The 20,217-nt window shown below is 37.8% G+C and overlaps 4 protein-coding genes and 1 long non-coding RNA gene across 29 annotated transcripts in view; 3 read left to right on the plus strand and 2 right to left on the minus strand.

Annotated features, from left to right (window-relative positions):
• LOC105687931 (zinc finger protein 391-like) overlaps nt 1–13,834 on the minus strand; it is a 40,212-nt gene extending 26,378 nt beyond the window's left edge. For 17 of the 21 annotated variants that reach the window (XR_007279691.1, XR_007279689.1, XR_007279690.1 and 14 more), the window contains exons 1-4: nt 13,698–13,834; nt 13,127–13,300; nt 12,382–12,706; nt 12,054–12,243 (exon numbers count right to left, since the gene is read on the minus strand). Coding sequence is in view for 17 of the 21 variants with exons in the window: in XM_048659171.1 (XP_048515128.1) it covers nt 12,054–12,243; nt 12,382–12,706; nt 13,127–13,300; nt 13,698–13,829 (821 nt within the window). In the remaining 4 variants the exon portion in view is untranslated. Of the gene's footprint in view, nt 1–36; nt 1,347–1,386; nt 2,917–4,654; nt 6,642–7,485; nt 8,876–12,053; nt 12,244–12,381; nt 12,707–13,126; nt 13,301–13,697 lie in introns of those variants that run through there. The other 4 variants (XM_048659160.1, XM_048659163.1, XM_048659164.1 and 1 more) reach the window with 4 other exon arrangements.
• On the plus strand, nt 1,018–4,832 carry LOC125501952. Its single transcript, XR_007279696.1, has 5 exons — nt 1,018–1,170; nt 1,236–1,375; nt 1,755–1,985; nt 4,537–4,621; nt 4,694–4,832. It is a non-coding gene; the product is annotated as an uncharacterized LOC125501952 (long non-coding RNA).
• A 288-nt stretch (nt 13,835–14,122) lies between the features above and the next one.
• On the plus strand, nt 14,123–16,666 carry LOC105688020 (tRNA-splicing endonuclease subunit Sen2). Its single transcript, XM_012404023.3, has 6 exons — nt 14,123–14,264; nt 14,350–14,678; nt 14,797–15,016; nt 15,189–15,860; nt 16,083–16,243; nt 16,393–16,666. The coding sequence occupies exons 2-6, from the start codon at nt 14,478–14,480 to the stop codon at nt 16,564–16,566; spliced, it is 1,428 nt and encodes a 475-aa protein (XP_012259446.2). The 5' UTR covers nt 14,123–14,264; nt 14,350–14,477; the 3' UTR covers nt 16,567–16,666.
• Nucleotides 16,573–17,660, minus strand: LOC105688029 (COX assembly mitochondrial protein homolog). 4 transcript variants are annotated; one of them, XM_012404034.4, is made up of 4 exons: nt 17,554–17,660; nt 17,415–17,434; nt 17,145–17,249; nt 16,573–17,025 (listed from the first exon to the last, which is right to left on the minus strand). In XM_012404034.4, the coding sequence occupies exons 1-4, from the start codon at nt 17,658–17,660 to the stop codon at nt 16,805–16,807; spliced, it is 453 nt and encodes a 150-aa protein (XP_012259457.2). In that variant the 3' UTR covers nt 16,573–16,804. The 4 variants fall into 4 exon arrangements, with proteins under 4 accessions (XP_012259457.2, XP_048515144.1, XP_012259456.2 ...); XM_048659187.1 differs by having other exon boundaries at nt 17,082–17,249; XM_012404033.4 differs by having other exon boundaries at nt 17,082–17,249; nt 17,415–17,492; nt 17,554–17,616.
• Nucleotides 17,638–19,497, plus strand: LOC105688026 (26S proteasome non-ATPase regulatory subunit 14). Of its 2 annotated transcripts, none has more exons than XM_012404031.4 (6): nt 17,638–17,779; nt 17,991–18,092; nt 18,216–18,365; nt 18,497–18,760; nt 18,863–19,129; nt 19,280–19,497. In XM_012404031.4, exons 2-6 carry the CDS (start codon nt 18,000–18,002, stop codon nt 19,439–19,441), a joined length of 936 nt encoding a protein of 311 aa, XP_012259454.1. In that variant the 5' UTR covers nt 17,638–17,779; nt 17,991–17,999; the 3' UTR covers nt 19,442–19,497. The 2 variants fall into 2 exon arrangements, with proteins under 2 accessions (XP_012259454.1, XP_012259453.1); XM_012404030.4 differs by having other exon boundaries at nt 17,642–17,783.
• Nucleotides 19,498–20,217: the final 720 nt, after the last annotated feature.

Genomic DNA, 20,217 nt, shown 5'->3' on the forward strand with positions numbered 1-20,217 from the left:
GGTTAATCAGATATACGAATATGGTCAGGGGCTTACGTGTGGTATTAGCGATTCTCGTAAAAAGTAAAAAACTAAATAACAGGAATATCAGCTTCGATGGAACTTAAACCGAACTCTCAGCATGTTGTGACTTCATATGGAGTTTCATAGAGCCCTTTTGAGTGAATCTTTTGGAGCACTTTTCACATGGATAAGGTTTCTCTCCAGTGTGTGTACGGTTGTGGATGTGTAAATATTTTTTAGCACTGAAAGCCTTGCCACAAATTTCACATATGTGGGGTTTTTCTCCGGTATGGATCCTCATATGTATATCAAACGAGGTCTTTGTAGAAAGACATTTTCCGCACACTTCGCAAGTCATCAAATTTTCACCGGAATGTATTCGCATGTGCACTCTTAGTGAAGTCTTCCAAGTACTTTGGAAATTACACATCGAGCAGTTGTACCTGACAGGTGGGACATGTGATTTCGAGTGCAATTCCAAGTAGGTTCTGCTGGCAAGTCTGTCACCGCAGATCTTACATTCAAAAGGTTCTGCTTTTCCTTCATGTTCCAGCATCATATGAGCGTTTAATTTATTCACAGTAAAAAATCCCTCGTTGCATTTTGTGCAAAACATGTTATATTCCATTTCATGCTTACTGAGATGAACGTCCAAAGCAAGTTGTGACTTTTGGGGGATGCCACAGATGAAACAGACTGTCTGCTTTTTATGTACCTTTGTATGTTTTTGGAGTGTGGTCTTAGTTTTGTAAGATCTTTCGCATATTAAGCAGGAAAACGGGCGATCTTTTTTATGCATCTCTTTAACGTGGAGCTCTAATTTGTCTCGATATCTGAACCATTTGTGACATATCGGACAGTCCATTCTCAATCGATCGACGTGCAGCTGTCTGTGTTGCAGTAAATCCATCTTCTCCTTTATTTTCATCCCGCAGAAATCACACTCATACAACAGGGAGTCAGAAGCATCCATACTGTACCGAAGAGGTTTATGCGTATTGATGTGATTGAGTAGGTCCTTTTGCTCCGTGAAACTTCTGTCACAAAATTTGCACGGCCTTTTGTTCATAGCTCCAGCTATTTCGGCTGCGTGAAGGCGCATATGACCGCAAAGATTCCCCTTCCAGTTTGTTTCGAACTCGCAATGGTGGCACTTGAATTGCTCTGGTAAACTTGCATCGTGTACTTTTGACACATGCTGCTTGAATGACGCTGTCGTTTTAAATCCACAGCTGCAGACGATGCACTTGAAAGGTCCGGAAGAACGCACTCGCCTCGCAGTTCTGAGCGTTGACTTTCCGTATCCATTCCGGATTCCTCCAAATCCAGCAGGGTAAAATAACCTGGAAGTAAAAGGATGATCAAGACAGAGGTACTAGCTCGACGAAACTACAGTGCCTTTATTAGTCTTCTTATTATCTTAGAATACATCAAGGAGAAACAAGGCAATCATCGTTGCTGTATCATTACAGAGTGGTTTCATTGATTTTCTTCAATCGTTTTTCTCCATTTACTTGTTTATTCATGTATATAGACACCATTTTGATAGACATTTCGTTTAATTCGAACTATCATAGATACACAATAATTGCTCGACTAGGTGTCAAACATTTCTCATCGGCAACTAAAAAGGCAGCATCTTCTGACCGGCTTGTGTACAAATGTATAGTTGTAAATGGCTGATTCAACTTTTTTTTAAATAATAATTAAAATTCCGTGATTTATTCGTTGGATTCTGCACATTGTTCCAGATAACAACTCGGGAAAAACATTCAACTGTTTCCATGCGTGTGGCCCTTGAGATGCGAATTCATCGATCCCTTCTGGGTGAACCTCTTCTGGCAAAATTTACACTCATAAGGTCGCTCTCCGGTGTGTGTCCTGAGGTGTACAATGAGATATTTCCTGACGCTGAACTCCTTGCCACAGACTTCGCAAATGTGTGGTTTTTCTCCCGAGTGTATACGCATGTGTACTTGAAGGTAAGTTTTGCTGGAAACGGATTTTCCGCATATCTCACATGTAATCTGATTTTCTCCCGTGTGAATCTTCATGTGTACCTTTAAAGCGGCCTTCCAAAAACTTTCAAAATCACATATCGTGCATTTATGTTTGTCCCGTTGACCATGCGATTTCATATGCATGTTTAAATAAGCAGCGCTAGCATAAGGCGTGTTGCAAATTTTACAAGCAAACGGTTTTTCCCCCGTATGCGTGAGTAGGTGACGTTCCAATGTCTGATTCGTGTAAAATCCTTTGTGGCATATTTTGCAGTAGGTTACAAACTCCTGATTATGTTTTTTCTTATGCAGCCTCAGGTCGTACCCGGAAACTTTTGATATTCCACATATGTCGCAGGTAAATTTTTTGTTGTGCTGCTTGAGATGAGTCTTTAAAAACTCTTTGGTCTTGAAACACTTCCCACATAGCACGCAGGGAAAGGGGCGATCTTCCTGGTGAACTTTCACTTTGTGCTTTTCGAATTTTTCATCGTTAGAGAAATCTTTATCACATTCTTCGCACCTATTCTCAGCTGATATCTGGTCGTGATTCTGTTTATGTTTGGTAAATAAAATTCGATTCCGCATTCTTTTACCACATATTTCACACTCGTACATCGGTTGAATTGGATAAGTTAATTTTTGTTGCTTGTATCGAAGCCTCCGCTTTTCCTTACTTGACCTTCTTTCGAGCGGTCCGAGATTCGTTGGTGGTTTACAGTTCTTGCTTCCCTGGACCACATCTAACATCTCCGTGGGACCTTTAATCGTTTTTTGTTCACGAGTCTCAGACGTACGATTTTCGGTAGACGTCTGATAAGTTTGTGTATGACATTTGGCGTACTTGTCCTCGTCCAAGATGATCTCTTCAGAAGTATGCTTCGTAAAATCATCAGCATCGTTAAATTCAGACCTGAAAATAATGATTAGAGTTAATTTAGTGCCTGGATAGGGTGATTGAAATCTAAGAAAATGGTGCTAAGGAATAATCTGAAAATATATCGCTAGTAATCCAGTTGTGAGGAGGCTAAGATAATTTTATTGTAGAGCACTTGTTCTCTGTCTAATATTCATGCGACTTAAAACTAGAGCGATAAAATTATATTGGATTAATGGAAAGTGATTCAAGAATATGGGAGTTGGCCAACCGCATTCAATGAAGCGTCAATTACTCGCTGATATTAGTTTGGAATTCTGTTTACTGATCCGCGTTACAATTGATACAAAAAAATCAGATACGAGCCTATTGATTTCTGGCAACAAATAATCCGTACCTTTGGGCTTTGGACGCTTGTTGAGATCTTCTTTCCCTTCCGCATCTCTGACTTAGATTCCCAATGTCTTGTCAGTTTTTATAATTGCTAATTAATCTTCACCTCCTATCCAATACGGCGGTCATCTTCACATCACACTCTAGTTTCAATCCTGCCTTATTTTGAGATAAAAAATTCTCTAAAATCAATCAGGATGTCAGTTTTGTATTTTGAAATCTCGTGTATAGCTTTGAATTTCGACTCTGACAAAGTGAGTTTCGTCACTTCAGAGATCTCCCTACTACCGTGCAGTAGAAGTAGAATGCGCACGATGACTAAAATCGCTTCCTGAAATACTAGAAAGAGAAAAAATGAAGATAAAATTCAGAAAACCGAGTGGAAAAGTATTGTCATTGAAGATGACTCTGTTTAATATCCGACATATAGCAATGATTACATGTGAAAATGATCTTTCACCTGTACGGGTTATCTGATGCTTCTAGAATAGGCCTGCAAAACCAATCCTTCAGAGCAGGTGTTATACATAGCAAATTGAAATATCTCACTATTCAGCCTCTGGGGGGATCCCAGGTTCTATTTTTTATGTATTGCTTTGAACACAGAGTAGCTGTATGTAAATTAATAACTCCAATCACGGATTTTACGATGCTCCTCGAGAGCATTATTATCTGCTAACAGTAGAAAATCCTCGTTACAAGTGTATGAACTTCGGTCTTTTCAAAATGCATTAGTTAAGTATGATGTGTACACTCTTTCAAGCCTGTTTGTGGAAGATTTGTGAGCCAAACTTACACTTGAAATCATATCAAAAGGGGTGCATCTTGGTTTGTCTAGGGTTGACGAAAAAACTTAGTCACACCCCCAATATTGATGAATTTCAACGATGGATTTGCAGTAAACTATTTTGAACAGCCTTGTATTTTGTGGCCATAGAGATCTCTCGATTTAATGCTTATTCCTTTGAAGATAACAACATATCTTCTTTTTTTTTTTTTGTAGAGCTCAGACTCAATCGGCATACAGTGTTCGGTAGCCTGTAACAGGGGAAAGAGGACGACGTCCGTTTGTAGCAGAATCTGCAAATATAAAATATCCAACTACACTGTGGATAATCATTGTCAGTTACTAAGAGTATACGATTGTAAGGGGGAAACAAAAAAATGAAGGAATGAATGAATAATTCCCAGAGTGAAAGAGGGCTACGTTGCACCAGGTCCCAATTTTCTTAAACAATAAACCAAACTCTTAACTCTTTGCAGCGATTCCCTTCCACATAACAACGTGTTGTAGATGGAGTCTCTCGCATTGGTATAGTTGGATTAAGGCGAATGAAACCAGATCTCTGTAAGTGGTAAAAAACAAAATTTCAGAGAACAATTATATTGCAAGTGAATCACTCAGATTTTATTTTTCAAGTTCACCGATACATTGAGGCTTTTTTGTCAACTGTCATCAAGCAGATTACGATAAGCGTCTGCCCTTTGTAGCCACCATTTGTCGTTAAATCTTTGATGAATAACAGTCACGTCCTTGTGGATCTATTATTAGCCTAGTTAATGTTTATGAGTATGGAATAAGCGATTTATTACAAAAATATAATGACAAAATAATCAGTAAAATGTTTCAGTTTCTTCAAACTTACTAGTATACATACTAATATGTATGTATGTTGAGAAAGTAATAATTAAAAAAACAATAGCTACCATAAAACTTGCCCCCACCCCCCCTTCTTTATCTCATTTAATTCTATCAACTTCTTTACGATTCCTACGATCTACTAATAATTATCTTCTTCATCTTCTTTTTTTAATCTGAACTTGGTCACTCACGATCCTTGTTCAAAAGTAATTATTTAATAATCTAGTGATAAATTCTTCCAGCTCCGCCTCAACAGTGATTTTTCATATCAAACTGTGGATATTATAATGGATATTATACAAAAGTAATCTATGTGACTCGAATGTTGCACAAACACAAAATAGGTCCAGCACAGACCATCAGGACCATCATTGTCCGAAAAGCAACAGGACGGTTTAATCGTCCACAAGAAAAACTGGGTGATTGTACGAGCAAAATTTGATGAAGGAGTAAAGGCTGAGAGAAATTAGCTGAATTGTTTATATCACAGCGATGAGAAATTCCATATTCCGAAGTATCGCAGATAGAATGAAAAAGAAACAACAAAAAACACGAATAAAAAAATTGGTCACCGTTGATACAACTCTGAAGATCCTGCACCGAGTTGGTGTATATATTTCACATTTTTTTTTTTCATCAGTTCGGCCTCAACAGATCATTTGTCGAGGGATCGTTAATTTTCTGCTGCTCTTGTTGTGCCCTTGCATCTTGCTTGGCATGGGTTCGAAGGTGCGAATTGAGCATAGTTTTTGATGCAAATGACTTGTGGCAGATATTGCAGGGGTATGGTTTATCACCGGTGTGTCCTCTGAGGTGAACAACGAGGGTCGTTCTTTGTGTAAATCTTTTACCACAATGAAAACACTGATGAGGTCTTTCTCCGGTATGAGTCCGCCTGTGGACGCTGAGGTAATTCTGAGATATAAAACCCTTATTGCATAAATCACATACGTGAGGTTTTTCCCCGGTGTGTTTTCGTACGTGAATGGTCAAGTAGGTCTTGCTTGACACGGCCTTTCCGCATATGTGGCATACAAATTCGCTCTGCGTCATGTTTGTGCTGTGAGTCTTCATGTGAACCAGCAGAACTTGTTTTCTGGAGAATCTTTTATTGCATAATTCACAGTGGTGCTTCTTTTGGGGTGGTACATAGTCTGGCTGATGTAGTTTGGCGTGCAATCTTAGCCCTTGACGATATCTAAACGAAGCCTGGCAAATCTGACATTGGAAGGGCTTTTCTCTTGTGTGGATTGTCTGGTGTTCCATGTAGTTGCTTTTAGCATAAAACCCCAAGTTGCACACTTCACATTGGTACTTGTAGTCAAAATGATGACGTCGTTGGTGATTGATTAAATTTGAACGGTGTACACTAGCGTAACCGCAAATATCACAAACATTAGTTTTCTCATCGGTATGAATTAAATGATGCTTTTTTAGTATAGAGGGTGTCTTGAAGCATCTTCCACAAACGTCGCAAGTGTATAAAAACAATTTCTCATCATGAGTGTCAATATGACTTGAGAGCGTTTCTTCGGAATCAAAACCTTCGTCACATAAGATGCAGATGTAAAGTTGCTTTACGTTGTCATCGACTCGCTGCTGCTGTCGAGTGTTCATAATATCGCAACCATTGTCCTCGGATATCATTTCTGTACCTCTTAAATCCTGAGACAGTTGCATCATGTTGTTACTACTGCTGATGCAGTGGTTCTTTGATACAAAATATCTGAAAATAAGAGACACCGGTATAAATGATGTGAGACTAGTTTTACATTTTGTAAATTGCTTGTAGCAATGTCAGAAATATACATTAATCTTTTCATATCTTAGAGTCCTGTCAATATTTATTTACAATATCGATGAGATGAAGAACATTGAGACTAGAATATACCATTTAGGGGGCAACGATCTGAATCGTCATCAATACGAATCTGGGAATAAAACAGTATTGTTTAATCTTTTTTTGACTCCTATACGACGCAGAGGCTCTCAGAAAAATATCCCTGAACGTCAAAATTGTTTAATTCATATTCATGAACATTTGCTACAGATACGATTCAGAAGACAGCATCTTATCTTCGGTACTGCATTAAATTAATTTACCTAGCTAAAAACAAAAAAAAAAGGAACAACCGTTTGAAAAGGCAGGCCCAACATTGCTTCATTGACATCCACGCCACCCACTCCTGCATATATTCAAATCTTTGTTTTGCTTGGAAGTTCCATTTCTCTGGTCTTTTCTCCTTTTTCTTTAATCCCTTGTTAGTGTACACCAAGTGCCGTACGTTCGCTGAACTTTTCCACATGGCGTTGAGTTGATCTTGACCAAACCACAGGAGCTGTATAATCGACTTACGATGCTGAGAAGCTGCAACAAGAGACCCTGCAGGGTCTCAGTCATCGGGCATGTCGACAAATGTAGTGAGTGTAAAAATATTTATCATAATTATGAAAAATATGTGAAAAGGATAGAGCAAAGTATACACTCCTGTTGGTACAAAAAATAGGCCAAGTCAAGAATCAAACACTGTAAATAATAAACTGAAAATAAAATTGATTGAAATCTAGAGTACATCACAGATGGAATTGTATTTATTATAATTATTATTGTACAGCATACATGGAACGTCAAGTGAACCTCGTTGATTGCAAGTGATTTATACTATATAATTGACTGCTAAAAACTAAATAAAAAATAAATTCCCTTCTGGAATGCAAATATTGAATAAGGTAATCAACATCCCTTTTCCAAACTGAAGCAACACAAGAACAATGTCTTAATGGTGGCTGTATCTGAATAAACCCTAGTCAACGAATATAAGCTGACATGTAAACAATGATAATTAAGATGAGAAATATCAGTACCTCTTCCAATCTTTGTTCGGCTCTGATAAATGACATTCAAACTTCTATTGATGTTTCTTCATATGATTGAGCATAATCGTTCGAGTCACGAATCCCTTCCCACATTGAGTGCAGGTATAGGGTCTTTCACCGGTATGATATCGTCTATGAACAGTGAGAGTCGAAGCTTGAGTAAAAGATTTACCACAGACAGCGCAAAGGTATGGTCTTTCTCCGGTATGTATGCGTTGATGTACGACATAATACTTACGATGTGTGAATGCCTTACCACAAACATCGCATACCAAGGGTCTAGATCTATGACTAAGTTTATGAGTGGCAAGGGAATCGATCGATGGGAATTCTTTCGAGCATGCTTCGCAAGGAAAAGACACAGGCGTTTTAGAAACTTCATTGTTTACTAGGAAGTTGTCAAAATCTAAGAGTGTGATATTCCCGTCCACATTATCAGTTGGGTTACGTGATGTAGAAGTATGAGTCTTAGCATGATGGTTATAATTATTCCTAGTATCGAAGCGCATCAGACACCTAGGACACGAATACGGTTTAGCAATATCTGGATCGTGCATTTTTTGGTGCCTGTCTAGGAGCTTTTGGTATCTAAAAGTCGCAGGACAATAACTGCAGTTGAAAGGTTTAACATCAGAATGCATGGCCTCATGCATCTTCAAGTGATGCTGAGTTGTAAAATTTTTACCACATGTGACACACCTGTATTTTTTCTCCATGTGAGTCTTCATATGAAAGTTGAGCTTAAAACGATTTATGAACTCTAAACCACAGGTCAAACATGAATGACTACTGGATGACTGCAATGAAGAGGAGGGCAATGAGGATTTAAAGTCTAATTGTGGTCCTAAATTAGCAGTGGTATGTACGTTGACCAAATTAGTATTTGCACTGCACAGACGAATATGTTGTTGTAGTCGTTGTTGTTCTTGTTCTTGTTCATTAATATTTGATAAGGTAGCGAGGAAGCTGGAGCTTGTTGGCTCTGAACACTCCGGTGATGAGGGCGAAAGTATTTGTCGGAGCATCCCTGACAAACCACCAAATATCTCGTCATCTTTGTTGTTGTTGCTGCTGATGTCACCCCTGAAAGGATATAAACTCAAGAACAATAGCTGCGCAAGTCTATGATGCCGTTATTATTACATGAAATAAAATATTATTAACAAATAAAACCGTCACTAAATTCTGACATTGACACGACGATTAGCAGCAGCATCAGCAGCAGGCTAGTGTGAAGATATGCTTGACATTGTGTTATATGGTTGTTTTTTTTTACGTGGTAGTGGTTTTGTGCTCATTATGGTGCTCGTGTTGCCGGTGTTAAAATAAATTCATTCGCCCTTATCTCATTCGGGGTTTGTTCGCTTTTAACCATTGAGTTCACCGATCTCGTTTGTTTTTTCTTTTTCCAGAACCTTTTGTGGATTAATTTCAGTCAATTTTAGTTTTCAAAAAAACTACAGTAATCCATGAATACACAACGAATAACCCTTTCTCAACACCTGTCGTCATGAATCAATTGCAAAGATGAAAACAAGACATTTTATTAACGGTAAACCTCAAACTCATTATAGAAGCATAACGGTCTTGACACATCTTCAAAACGGAGGAACAGAGTATGAAAATTGGGTACAGAGCAAATAAACGATTTATATGGCGTCGAAAATTCAAAGTATAATGTAGGGGGTCGTAGACTGGTCTCACCTTTAATTACAGTTGAGTGATCGGCACGCAAATCTTTGTGGTCAAAGAATTTTCGGCCGGTTGGAGTCTTCGGTAGTAAAAAAAAATTATTCTCTTGAGCTTGTATCTTTCAATTGGATATATTTTGCACTGAATCACTTCAACCGATTGTTAGAATGAATCCTCACCATCACCATCGTCACTTTCACTGGGATATGTCATAGTTTGATAATTCAGCACATCGCTAATAGTTTTGTAACAATCGTCACGTGTACAAAACGAACGCGTCGAATCCAATTTACTCGATTTGTCATATGTAACAGCAAAGCGCGCAATATATGCAGCAGCTGTGCAGTAGTCTGTGGTATTGCATTATTCAGACCATAATGTCTATTGAATATGACTGCAGGTACGTTTCACCATAAGGTCAGTTCACGTTAAATATACATGGAATAAACTGTGTGTGATGGTAGCTCAACAAAAATTATACATTGATGGTTGGCTTGGTCAATGGGAAAAAAGAGATATGGTTTTACAATAAAATACTCGCCTTGTTTGTTACAGTTGCAAATTTCCAGATCTACTCCATAGGCTGATGATTTCTGAACATCTTCTTCACAGTCTTCTTTATAACTGCTTCTATCTTCTTTTCATTTTCAAAATCCTTATACTCAGTGTTCAAAATAACTCAACACTTTCTAGTATCCTTGACACATCACAGAGTAGAAAAAAAAAAGAAAAAAAAAAAGTATAGATGAAATAAAATAAAACTTCCCGTGGTACTTAGTTCCCGTAATCCGTTACTCTTTTAAATGGTAAGAAATACCTTTGGCCACCATTACCAACATTCAACTTAGTTGAAGGGTTGAGGTAGTCTGACAATATTCTCTACGACATTAAAGTCATAGTAGTACAACTGCAATAAAATGCAGTTTGGAAAAAAAGCGTCGGGACAGAGGTTCTCAATCATCTTCATGGTTATTATATACAATAAAGTAAAGTGTTTGGACCATCGTTTTGTTTTTTCCTGGTCATGTGCGGCATTTAGTGCCTTACGTAAGCGTGGAAATGTTATATCGACAACATGTAGTAGAAAATTAAAATAAGTAATATTGTTTCATGAAGAGAGAAGGCATGGCATATAATACAACTGTCTTGAATCAAAATTTCCTATGACCATAGACAAGACACGTCATTTATGGCTTTGAAGATACAGTAGAAAACAGGCAGGCAGAAAGTTATACAAACTGATGAGAAAATAGTAATAATAACGACAAAAATAATATGACTGAATTCTATAGGAAAATAAAAAATTCCAATTTGAAGTAATCGAAAGAAAATACACAGTGGCAAAGGCGAAAAATAGAACAAAACAGATAACAAATAAAAAATGTATCAAATATAAAAAATGAATCAACGAATAAATCTAATATATCAGAAAGAATGTGACAAAAAAGTTCTAAATCAGTTTTTTTTTTTCAACTCTATAAGCACTGATGTTTCTCTCTCTCCATGATACAAGACCTATCGAATTTTCTTAAACCAGTGAGCTGTATGTACTTATGGAAGAACTATCAATATTAACGAACGAGTAACTGTGACAGTTGTTTTTTTACTGTGATTCCAGGTGGATATCAAATACAGTTTCAAGATCTGTAATCTCACAAATGTGTCAAATTAACTTTTTGGATTTTTTTATACTACTCTCAATGCCGCTGAATTTCTTTCATTAAGAAACATACAACGAACTGACATGCTCTTATTGATATTTTCTACGTATACAAAATATGGGAAACAATCTTTAAAAAATCATGATATGTACTACTCAGAAAAATTCAAGGATCACCCTGCAGAGATCTGGCTATCTCAGGATGACCCTTCAATTTTTATTAGGGCGGACAATATTTGACATCCAACAATTTGCTATTGTAATTCATTTTTCGCTGCAGTTATAACACTTTAACTTTGTATTATGCTTATTGCATTCAATGATTGATGTTTAGATCAAATAAAGGACAAATTGCTGGAAGCCCAGAGGCCAGAAGCGGTTGTGAGGTGTGTTTGGTACATCGGATTTGTACCCTGTGCACCTCATCACGATTGATAAGGTGACTAACTCTCCCGAGTACCCAAAACTAACAATAAATACATAATTGACTTTGCCTCTGGTCGGGCAATAGTTGCATATGCGACCAACACATAATTTTGTCAAAAACTTATTTACTTCAAATTGTTATAATTTTTGTGAGGTACAATCTTTCACACGAAAAAAAAGTTAACGTGAAAAGTGTTAACAGATGCAAATTGTATTATTGAGTGATGACTGAATTATATATTGCAACATGAAATCATTGCAGGAAGAACCCGAGAATATTTTCAGTACTCTACTAAAGCAACAACCCCGAGAGAAGGGTTTGGTCAATTCAGAAAATAAATAAAGAAAAGTGATTCAACAGGACCTAACCTGGCATAAAATACTTTCCCCAATATTTGTCTGTGCTTGTATGTGTTTGTCTCAACAACACACCTCTGCCTCCTATATTTCTCGATGATACCAAAAGTAAGAAGGAGGACTCACCCAGACTTAGCATCGCTTTCGTTCAACGTCTGTGGCATGGACAGTTCAGGTATCTCTGTAGTGTTTTTCTGTTGCTGTAAGCCAGAAGGACCAGCCTCATCACAGGCTAGGGAAACATTGACAAATGTAGTCGGCTCGATATTTCTGCTATTTCCAAGGTCTTCTTCGCTCTCCTCTTTCACCGGTAAACCTGTGTACAGAAATAACTGTCAAAGTCAAATTCAGGGGCTCCTTTCCTGTATCAAATTTCTTTTTACAAGATATAAAGAGTAGTCATCATGTATCCATCAACAGAATTGAAACCAGGCCTAAGCCCATCCCTGCCTACCATCGTCAGCATCGCAGTCGTCGTCAGAGTTGTCTTCTTCTTCACTGCTTTCTTCCTCTTCATCTTGTGGGCGTGTTGTGGCATTACCCTGCGTTTGTGAAAGTTGGTCAGGTGCTGGTTGGTTACTCGGGCCCGGAAGAGCCTGGTGAATAGGTTGGTTTATTGGTATAGTAGGTGGTAGCTGCTGCTGGTGGGTTGTGCCAGAAAATGGCATTCCGAGTCCAATGTTGTCAATTACTCCTATGCCAATACCAGACTGTGGAGTTGTAGTTGCAATGGAACTCTGGATGACTGATGAAGCGTCATCTTCCTCCTTCATTGTACTCTATTGAATACATTACAGGAATTTAAATAGATTTGTGGTTTTCATATTTGTTCATAGAAATCAAAAGTATGTTGTGTGCAGTATGAGAACGGGCTACTTTCTATCTCGCGATCCCTCCACACTCTTCACATTAGCCTCCAAATTATCTCATGTGTGATATTGTCCTGATATACTTCTATGGCAGTAATAAGACAAGTTCAGAAGCTAATGAATTCCCTGAGCTGAATATTTCTCAGCAAAGTGACAATATATGACAGTATTTTCATCCTGAATACTTTGGTCACAGGATACAGGTCTGCACTGGTTGTCGATGTAAACAAGTTGAAAAAACAGAAAGCGGTTCTAAGAAATAGCCCAGTTATCGATCATTTATTTGCTGAATTGACGTTTTTAATACGAGAGCAAGTGAGATTCATTTACCGTATTGAGAACTCCCGTGACATATCCCTGCTTGTCTTCGAGTCCAACTTCTCCGAGCCATTGCAGTAGCTGCTTTTCTGCGTTTGCGGTAGTATTCCAAAATTGATAGAGCAATTCCACCTTGTAAACGCAATTATCGCATATCTTCTTAGGTAACTTGTCTTCTCGTGCAACCTGCGATTAACAAAATAAATTGAAGTAACTCATTTTCATTTGATTATTCATTTCAAATTCAAATAGTAAGTGTAAATCATGACTGGTGGTTCCACTCTCCTCCCTCTGTAAGATAAACTGATAGGGGTAGTTTTTAATCTATAGCGAAAAGCTGGCGTCCCTTTGTTAAGGAAGGGCGGGAGGCAACGGGGACGCTTACCAAGATCAGAAAAGGGAATTAGTCGGTTTGTGCTGGGCGAATATTCAAGGTACGTCTGTGTACTATGACAAAAGCTGAGGGAATCAACACAATTCCAGTATCTCAGGAACAAGAACAGATAGTGCAAATCCTGACGAAGGGATACCGAATGAAAATGGCGTCGAGTCAGACGATGGCGAAGTTTCCTCGTTTGCTTACCTTGACCGGCAGGCACGCGGCGATCTTCAAAAATATCTGTCTTACGTCGCCTTCACCCTCGAATATAGGGACGGAAACGCCGTCTTTGACTAAACACAATCTGCACAGATCCAGGTAGTCGAGTGACGACATTTTACCGCCCAAATTAACGGCACTGCCAGACGCAAACCGCGCCCGTGACGCGTCCGCCTTCCCTTTCGTTTTCTTGTTTCAGTCTTCAAACTCTTCAACTCACGATCACAACGTTCCAACGTTGGTTTGTTGTGCGTCGTTTGGTCCTTGTACACTCGACCAACCGACGATGCCAGAACCCCGAAACAGTCGTCGACGGGAACCGGCTAACTCCCAGATGTACAACGACGACGACTCGGAATTCTGAATTCCAAATTCTCTTCACCGAGGCATCATGTCGTGGATGAGGGTCTATCGATCAGTCGGCGACAAAAGTCGAAGTTTTACGAAGATTTACGAACCTCTTACGACTCAACCAACACAATGAACGATGATCAACACCAGTTCATTCCTTATTCTTTAGCTTCATTCACGTTTGGCCACTGTTTAAAATCTGTGGGTTACTTTGAATTTTACTTCAAGGCTTCCAAAGATAACCCCGAAGAATTCTGTATGTATACATTGAACGGAATACTTACAGGTCTAGTGTTCCAGCTACGTGCCGTGTACGAATCAGGCCATGTGACTATTGACTCTGTTATTGATTACAATTACTCACATGTGATGTACTGATCAGTCTCTTGACTACCGTGAACCTTAGTTATCATAATGGATAAGAACAATGCCTCTTGTCAGAGGATGCTGCATCTAAGAGAACCAAAAAGGAAAAAAAGGTCCCGAATTAAACCCAATGCACCTTTCCCAATAAATATTGGGCCAGAGAATAAATGGATCATGTATACTGGTCATCTCAGCTCGTTAGGAGTATGTGTCATAGAATCTTGTGAAATTGAAGCCCTACATTCTATGGTACGAATTATTCAATTTTAAATTATTCTTATATTCAGTCATAGGTGATAATGAGAGACATGTTTGATTCTATGTAGTTCAAGCAGAGTTAAATAAAAATTTTTGGAATGTTTAACAGGGTTTTTTTGGTAAGGGAGCATTGTCACGCAGTTTTCCAAATTTTGAAAAAAGTAAGACTGGTGTACATACCATCCTGAGGGAGAGACAGTGGAAAAGAAGGCAGACCTGGCTGCAACAAGCTCAAATTCTAAAAGGTCTTACAGATGACTTTGGAGAAGAAGAATGGGGAAACATTGGACAACTTGACTCTGAAAAAGAAAGTGAACAATGCCAACAAGGTATTTACAATGTCTGAACTTATCTTTGCAATAATATATACGCATATGTACTCAACAGTACACAACATTGGATTTTTTTTATGATTTTTCGTTTTAGTTGATAACATTGACTATTTAAACGGACGCTTAAAAGTATTGTAATGAATATTCTGCGGTGGAATGATTTTCCTAGGAGTCGGAGATACCAGTATAAAGGACAGCAAACCCGAACAAAGGAAGGACTCCAAACTCGAGAAAAACAATCAAAACATTGATCCAATTAAAAAACCCAACCCAAGCTCACTTGAATCTCATAAAGCTATCGAAAATCCAAAATCTAAAGTAGAAGTTGTTCTGGATGCCAGCAACGAAGATGAAATATATAAAATCTCGAATACTGAGAAAGTGGGAGCAGTAGCTTTTGATGTTTCTAATGATGTAAATACTACATTATCGGACGACGAGGCAATGTCCATAGATTTGTACAAGAGACTTGATGAAACTAAAAATCAACTAGGATGTATCGATCAGAAACCAGCGATACAGGAAAGGGATTGGATGATTTTACCAGACAGTGATTCGGATTCGGGGGATTATTTAAATACGATTAAACCATCAGTTGAGAAGGAAGGTTTTCCTATAAAAGAACCACTATATTTAACGTTTGAAGAAACATTTTTCTTAATGTTCGGATTGGGCTGCCTTCAAGTTATTAACTACGACGGTAATATGATGAACATTTTAGAAGCATGGAACCACTTCTGTCGTGTCCAACACGACTTTGTACAAAAATATGTCGTATACCATTACTTTCGAAGCAAAGGATGGGTAGTTAAACCGGGATTGAAGTATGGTGGTGATTTTCGTAAGTTATCTACACTTGAATACTGTATTCTTTTATCAAACAACAATAAAGTACCTTGCCTATGCTATCGTAACAAGAATTTTCATATAAGTGTAATTTTCACGAACTGGGTACATAGGATTCAATCCCAAGAATAGTAGGATGAGTAATAGCCTAAATGAAATGGGTTCGATTTTGTATCGTTTGTGCACAACACCACCATTTTATTCTGTCAAATTTCAGTGCTCTACAAACAAGGACCGCCATTCTACCATGCTTCGTATATAGTTATCGTAGAAGTTTTAAATGCAGATACCTTGCTCAAAGACACTAAAAAAATGGTGCGCAAAATGACGTGGACAAAACTTGCAAGCTTGGATAGATTGTCTGAAACAGCTGCGAAGGTATACTACAAACTTCACATCAACAAAATATTGATCATATAAAACCTAGAAAATATTTGATATTAGAACTCTGTCGAATCGACATATTTCTCTGCGAATAAGTGAATCAAGTTCTTCTAAACTTAACCCATGAACTATTGCTATTACAGGAGATATTATTTGCTCAAGTTCTTTGGCCACCAGAAGTTTCCAAGGATGAGATTTCTTTTAGTCCAGAATTTTTGTCAGAATTTACAGTGAACGAGTTACTGTACAGAAGATGGATACCCAAACAAAAGCGAGAGGAAATTGATTTAGAAAACGATATTGAATTACACGAATGACAGATGTTACATTCACGGACTCGTTTAATTTTCATTGTTTATTACTACTCATTCTTATCAGTGCTATGTTGGATAAATATATATCATTTATTACACTATACTCCCAAATGAATTCTGATTGGGTTTTAACAATCATAGGTATAGTCACGTGTATCTAACAATAAGTTTTGTGATTTGAAATCACAACGTATTTGCCAACCTGAGTTAACGAATAATATAGGTAATACAACCGAAATGATTACATCGACTCTGAATTTACCGACTGGTTATATTCTCTCCTCTTCTTAGTGATACCTGTTCTTCTATACTCACTCCTTTCAGCTAAATATCTTTGCTTACACGCTGCAGCAAACTCGGTGTTTGTAAACCACTTTGCGAGACATTCTTTTAGAAGATTATTTTCATTTCGGCACTTCACTACCATTAGCAGACCACTGTCACAACAGCATTGGGTGAAAGCTGAAATATAAAATCAGTTCTTAATTCTACGGTACACAATAAAATAAAATGCTTACTATGTTGAAGGTTGCATAACACTGGGCCATCATTATACACTCGATGTAGAGCCAACATAGTACCTTGTACTTCTTCAGTACATTTTTCTTGTCTTGATACCTCGCGAATTAACTTGGGAATCAAAACGTTTTCTTCAACTTTCCTCAAGGATAGATCATCTGGATCCCCTGTTAAGATAGAATTTCACATTGTTGACGTTTTAGCGACTCATTATCTAGTGTATAACCTGAAGTTGATAATGATTTCGTTGAACCAAGTAGTCCGGATCACTTTGAAACCGTTGTGGTCCGAAAAATTTCGACTGTGATGGTATTATAATTGGAAATAATCACCTAGCCCATGCGGTCCGCCTCTATAATTGAATGCAGGATTATTTTTGGGATCACTCATTGCTCTTGATTTTATGTTCACTGAAATTATTTCTAATGTTTTCAAATGGTTTTCAATTGGATTCTAACCTAATATCGTCACCTTCGTCTTTGATTGGTCGGTGTCTTTAGCCGGTAGCTGCCGCATACACATACCTTCGATACATACCCTCCCGTGATTCTGCAGATTTCGAGTACTACAATTGTCATTCTCCATCATTCACAACGCCGTTCGTTCTTCAACAACTAAAAGATATTGTTTATTTCATTCACTTTTACTTTTGCAATTAACTACGATCGGAATTCATCTGTAGAATCTCTATCATCAAGTAGGTAAGCTTACAAAATTGTGAAATGTCACTGAAATATAAAAAATGTCTTTATAACCCCCGGACTCACTACATCAGCACAAATAACCTCAAATATTAAATTGGTGAATTCTAACGTAAATTTTGATAGTATAATCTTATTTAGTAGTACGTAATGTTTCTGATAGTGCAGTGAATTTATGATCAACGAACCATGTCCTTTTTTTTGCAGCGTGAAATAATGGACCGCTTGTTACGGTTAGGAGGTGGTATGCCAGGTCTCAATCAAGGACCTCCGCCTTCGGATGCCCCTGTAGTTGATACTGCTGAGCAGGTAAGGTACTCTATGTTGTTCTAGTATTAGATCAAAAGCAATTGGTCAGAATATAAACAAAGAAGAGGAAAGAATAATTCAGTTACTCATTTGTGTGATTCGTAATCGAGTGTTCTGTTCCAGGTATACATATCATCTTTGGCATTGTTGAAGATGTTGAAACATGGCAGGGCCGGTGTACCAATGGAAGTTATGGGGCTGATGCTAGGTGAATTTGTCGATGATTATACAGTGCGTGTGATTGATGTGTTTGCCATGCCACAGACTGGAACAGTGAGTTATTTGTTTATATCATCAGTAATATAGCATAAGTGTGGACACAAAAGAACTGGAGATTCCCTCAAGGCTATGGTGAATCATTCCCCGATTCTAATAGGTACTGGCCTTTAACATTCTAATTGTAGGGTGTCAGTGTTGAGGCAGTGGATCCAGTATTCCAAGCAAAGATGTTGGACATGTTAAAACAGACTGGGCGACCTGAAATGGTGGTGGGATGGTACCATTCTCATCCTGGTTTTGGCTGCTGGCTCTCTGGAGTTGATATTAACACTCAACAATCTTTTGAAGCCCTCAGCGAACGTGCAGTTGCCGTTGTCATTGACCCTATTCAGTCTGTAAAAGGCAAGGTGGTAATCGACGCATTTAGATTAATCAACCCCAACATGATGGTGAGCTCATTCCTATTGTCTATTTTCTGACCAGTGTTTCTGGTAAGATCTTCTATTGCATACAGGTAATATGTGCTTCATCCAGTATTGTTCATTGGCTAGGTTTTAGGTCAAGAACCTCGTCAGACGACATCTAACCTGGGTCACTTGCAAAAACCATCCGTACAGGCCTTGATTCATGGACTAAACCGTCACTACTACAGCATTAGCATTAATTATCGCAAAAATGAATTAGAGCAAAAGATGTTGCTCAATTTGCACAAAAAGTCGTGGATGGATGGTCTTACATTGGCTGAATATTCGGAGCATGGAAAACTCAATGAAAGCATTGTGTCTGATATGTTGGAGTTAGCTAAAAATTACAATAAGGTAAATGTGCTCATATTATTATTGTTGGTTTTGTATTCAGTGAGGTAGTAAGAATACTATCAATTTTGGATGAAAAGTTAAGCTTGTGATATTACCTTTCCGTACTTTCAACATGATCTTTGCCAAAAAATAACTTGTTCTGATTTTTAGGCATTAGAAGATGAGGAGAAGATGACGCCAGAGCAGCTGGCGATAAAGAATGTGGGAAAGCAAGATCCTAAGCGACATCTGGAAGAAAAAGTTGACATACTCATGACAACAAACATTGTGCAATGCCTCGGTGCTATGCTGGATACTGTGGTTTTTAAGTGATGTTTCATTCTATAATTTGCTTTCGAAAATCGAAATTAAAAACTTTTTCAAACAAACAGCTTGACTAGTTTTTCTATTTGTCGCATACTCAACATCTCCTTCATCAATTTTGCTTTCGTATAAATGTTACTACCCGTTTAGACATCGACAAATCATATTCTAGCTAGCCCATCATCTGTTTGTCATCATTCTACTATACTATTACTATTTTTTACTTTTTGGAAGAGTGCCGGTTGGTTTGTCAACCCCATTGAAAAGGACTCGCAAAATCTCAATAAAAACTATGCACATTTTTTTTTTCTTAAGAATCATATCAGCATTTGTTCTTATACTTCCAGATGAAATCAAATAAAAAAACCTATTTTCGCTAATGATTAGGACGCAAAATTCGTATACGTGATAGTGGGATTACTATTGACGGACTTCTACAACGAAATTGTTGATATCAATGACATTTTTACTCAAAGACGTAAAACCGTCGGTATTACTTTGCTCGCGTATATGTTTCATTACTTTATGTTTATGGGCTAGCAGTGTTGCAAATTATAATTACAATGCAATATTCAATATTGATCGCTTGCGTTTCATTTTTCCCGCGGTGAAGAAATTAGATATCGACTTTGTTACTTAGTGGAAAAAAAAATTTGTACTATCTCATAAATTAACAACTCACTCTTATGAACATTGTTCATTGTTAATATTTAAATTGCAAACAATCGATCATGGATGATTATGATTATAGTATACCGAAGCACATATAACTAATTGAAATCGTA

Source organism: Athalia rosae, chromosome 7 (assembly GCF_917208135.1).
Source record: "Athalia rosae chromosome 7, iyAthRosa1.1, whole genome shotgun sequence".
In the NCBI taxonomy this organism is placed as follows: Eukaryota; Metazoa; Arthropoda; class Insecta; order Hymenoptera; family Athaliidae; genus Athalia; species Athalia rosae.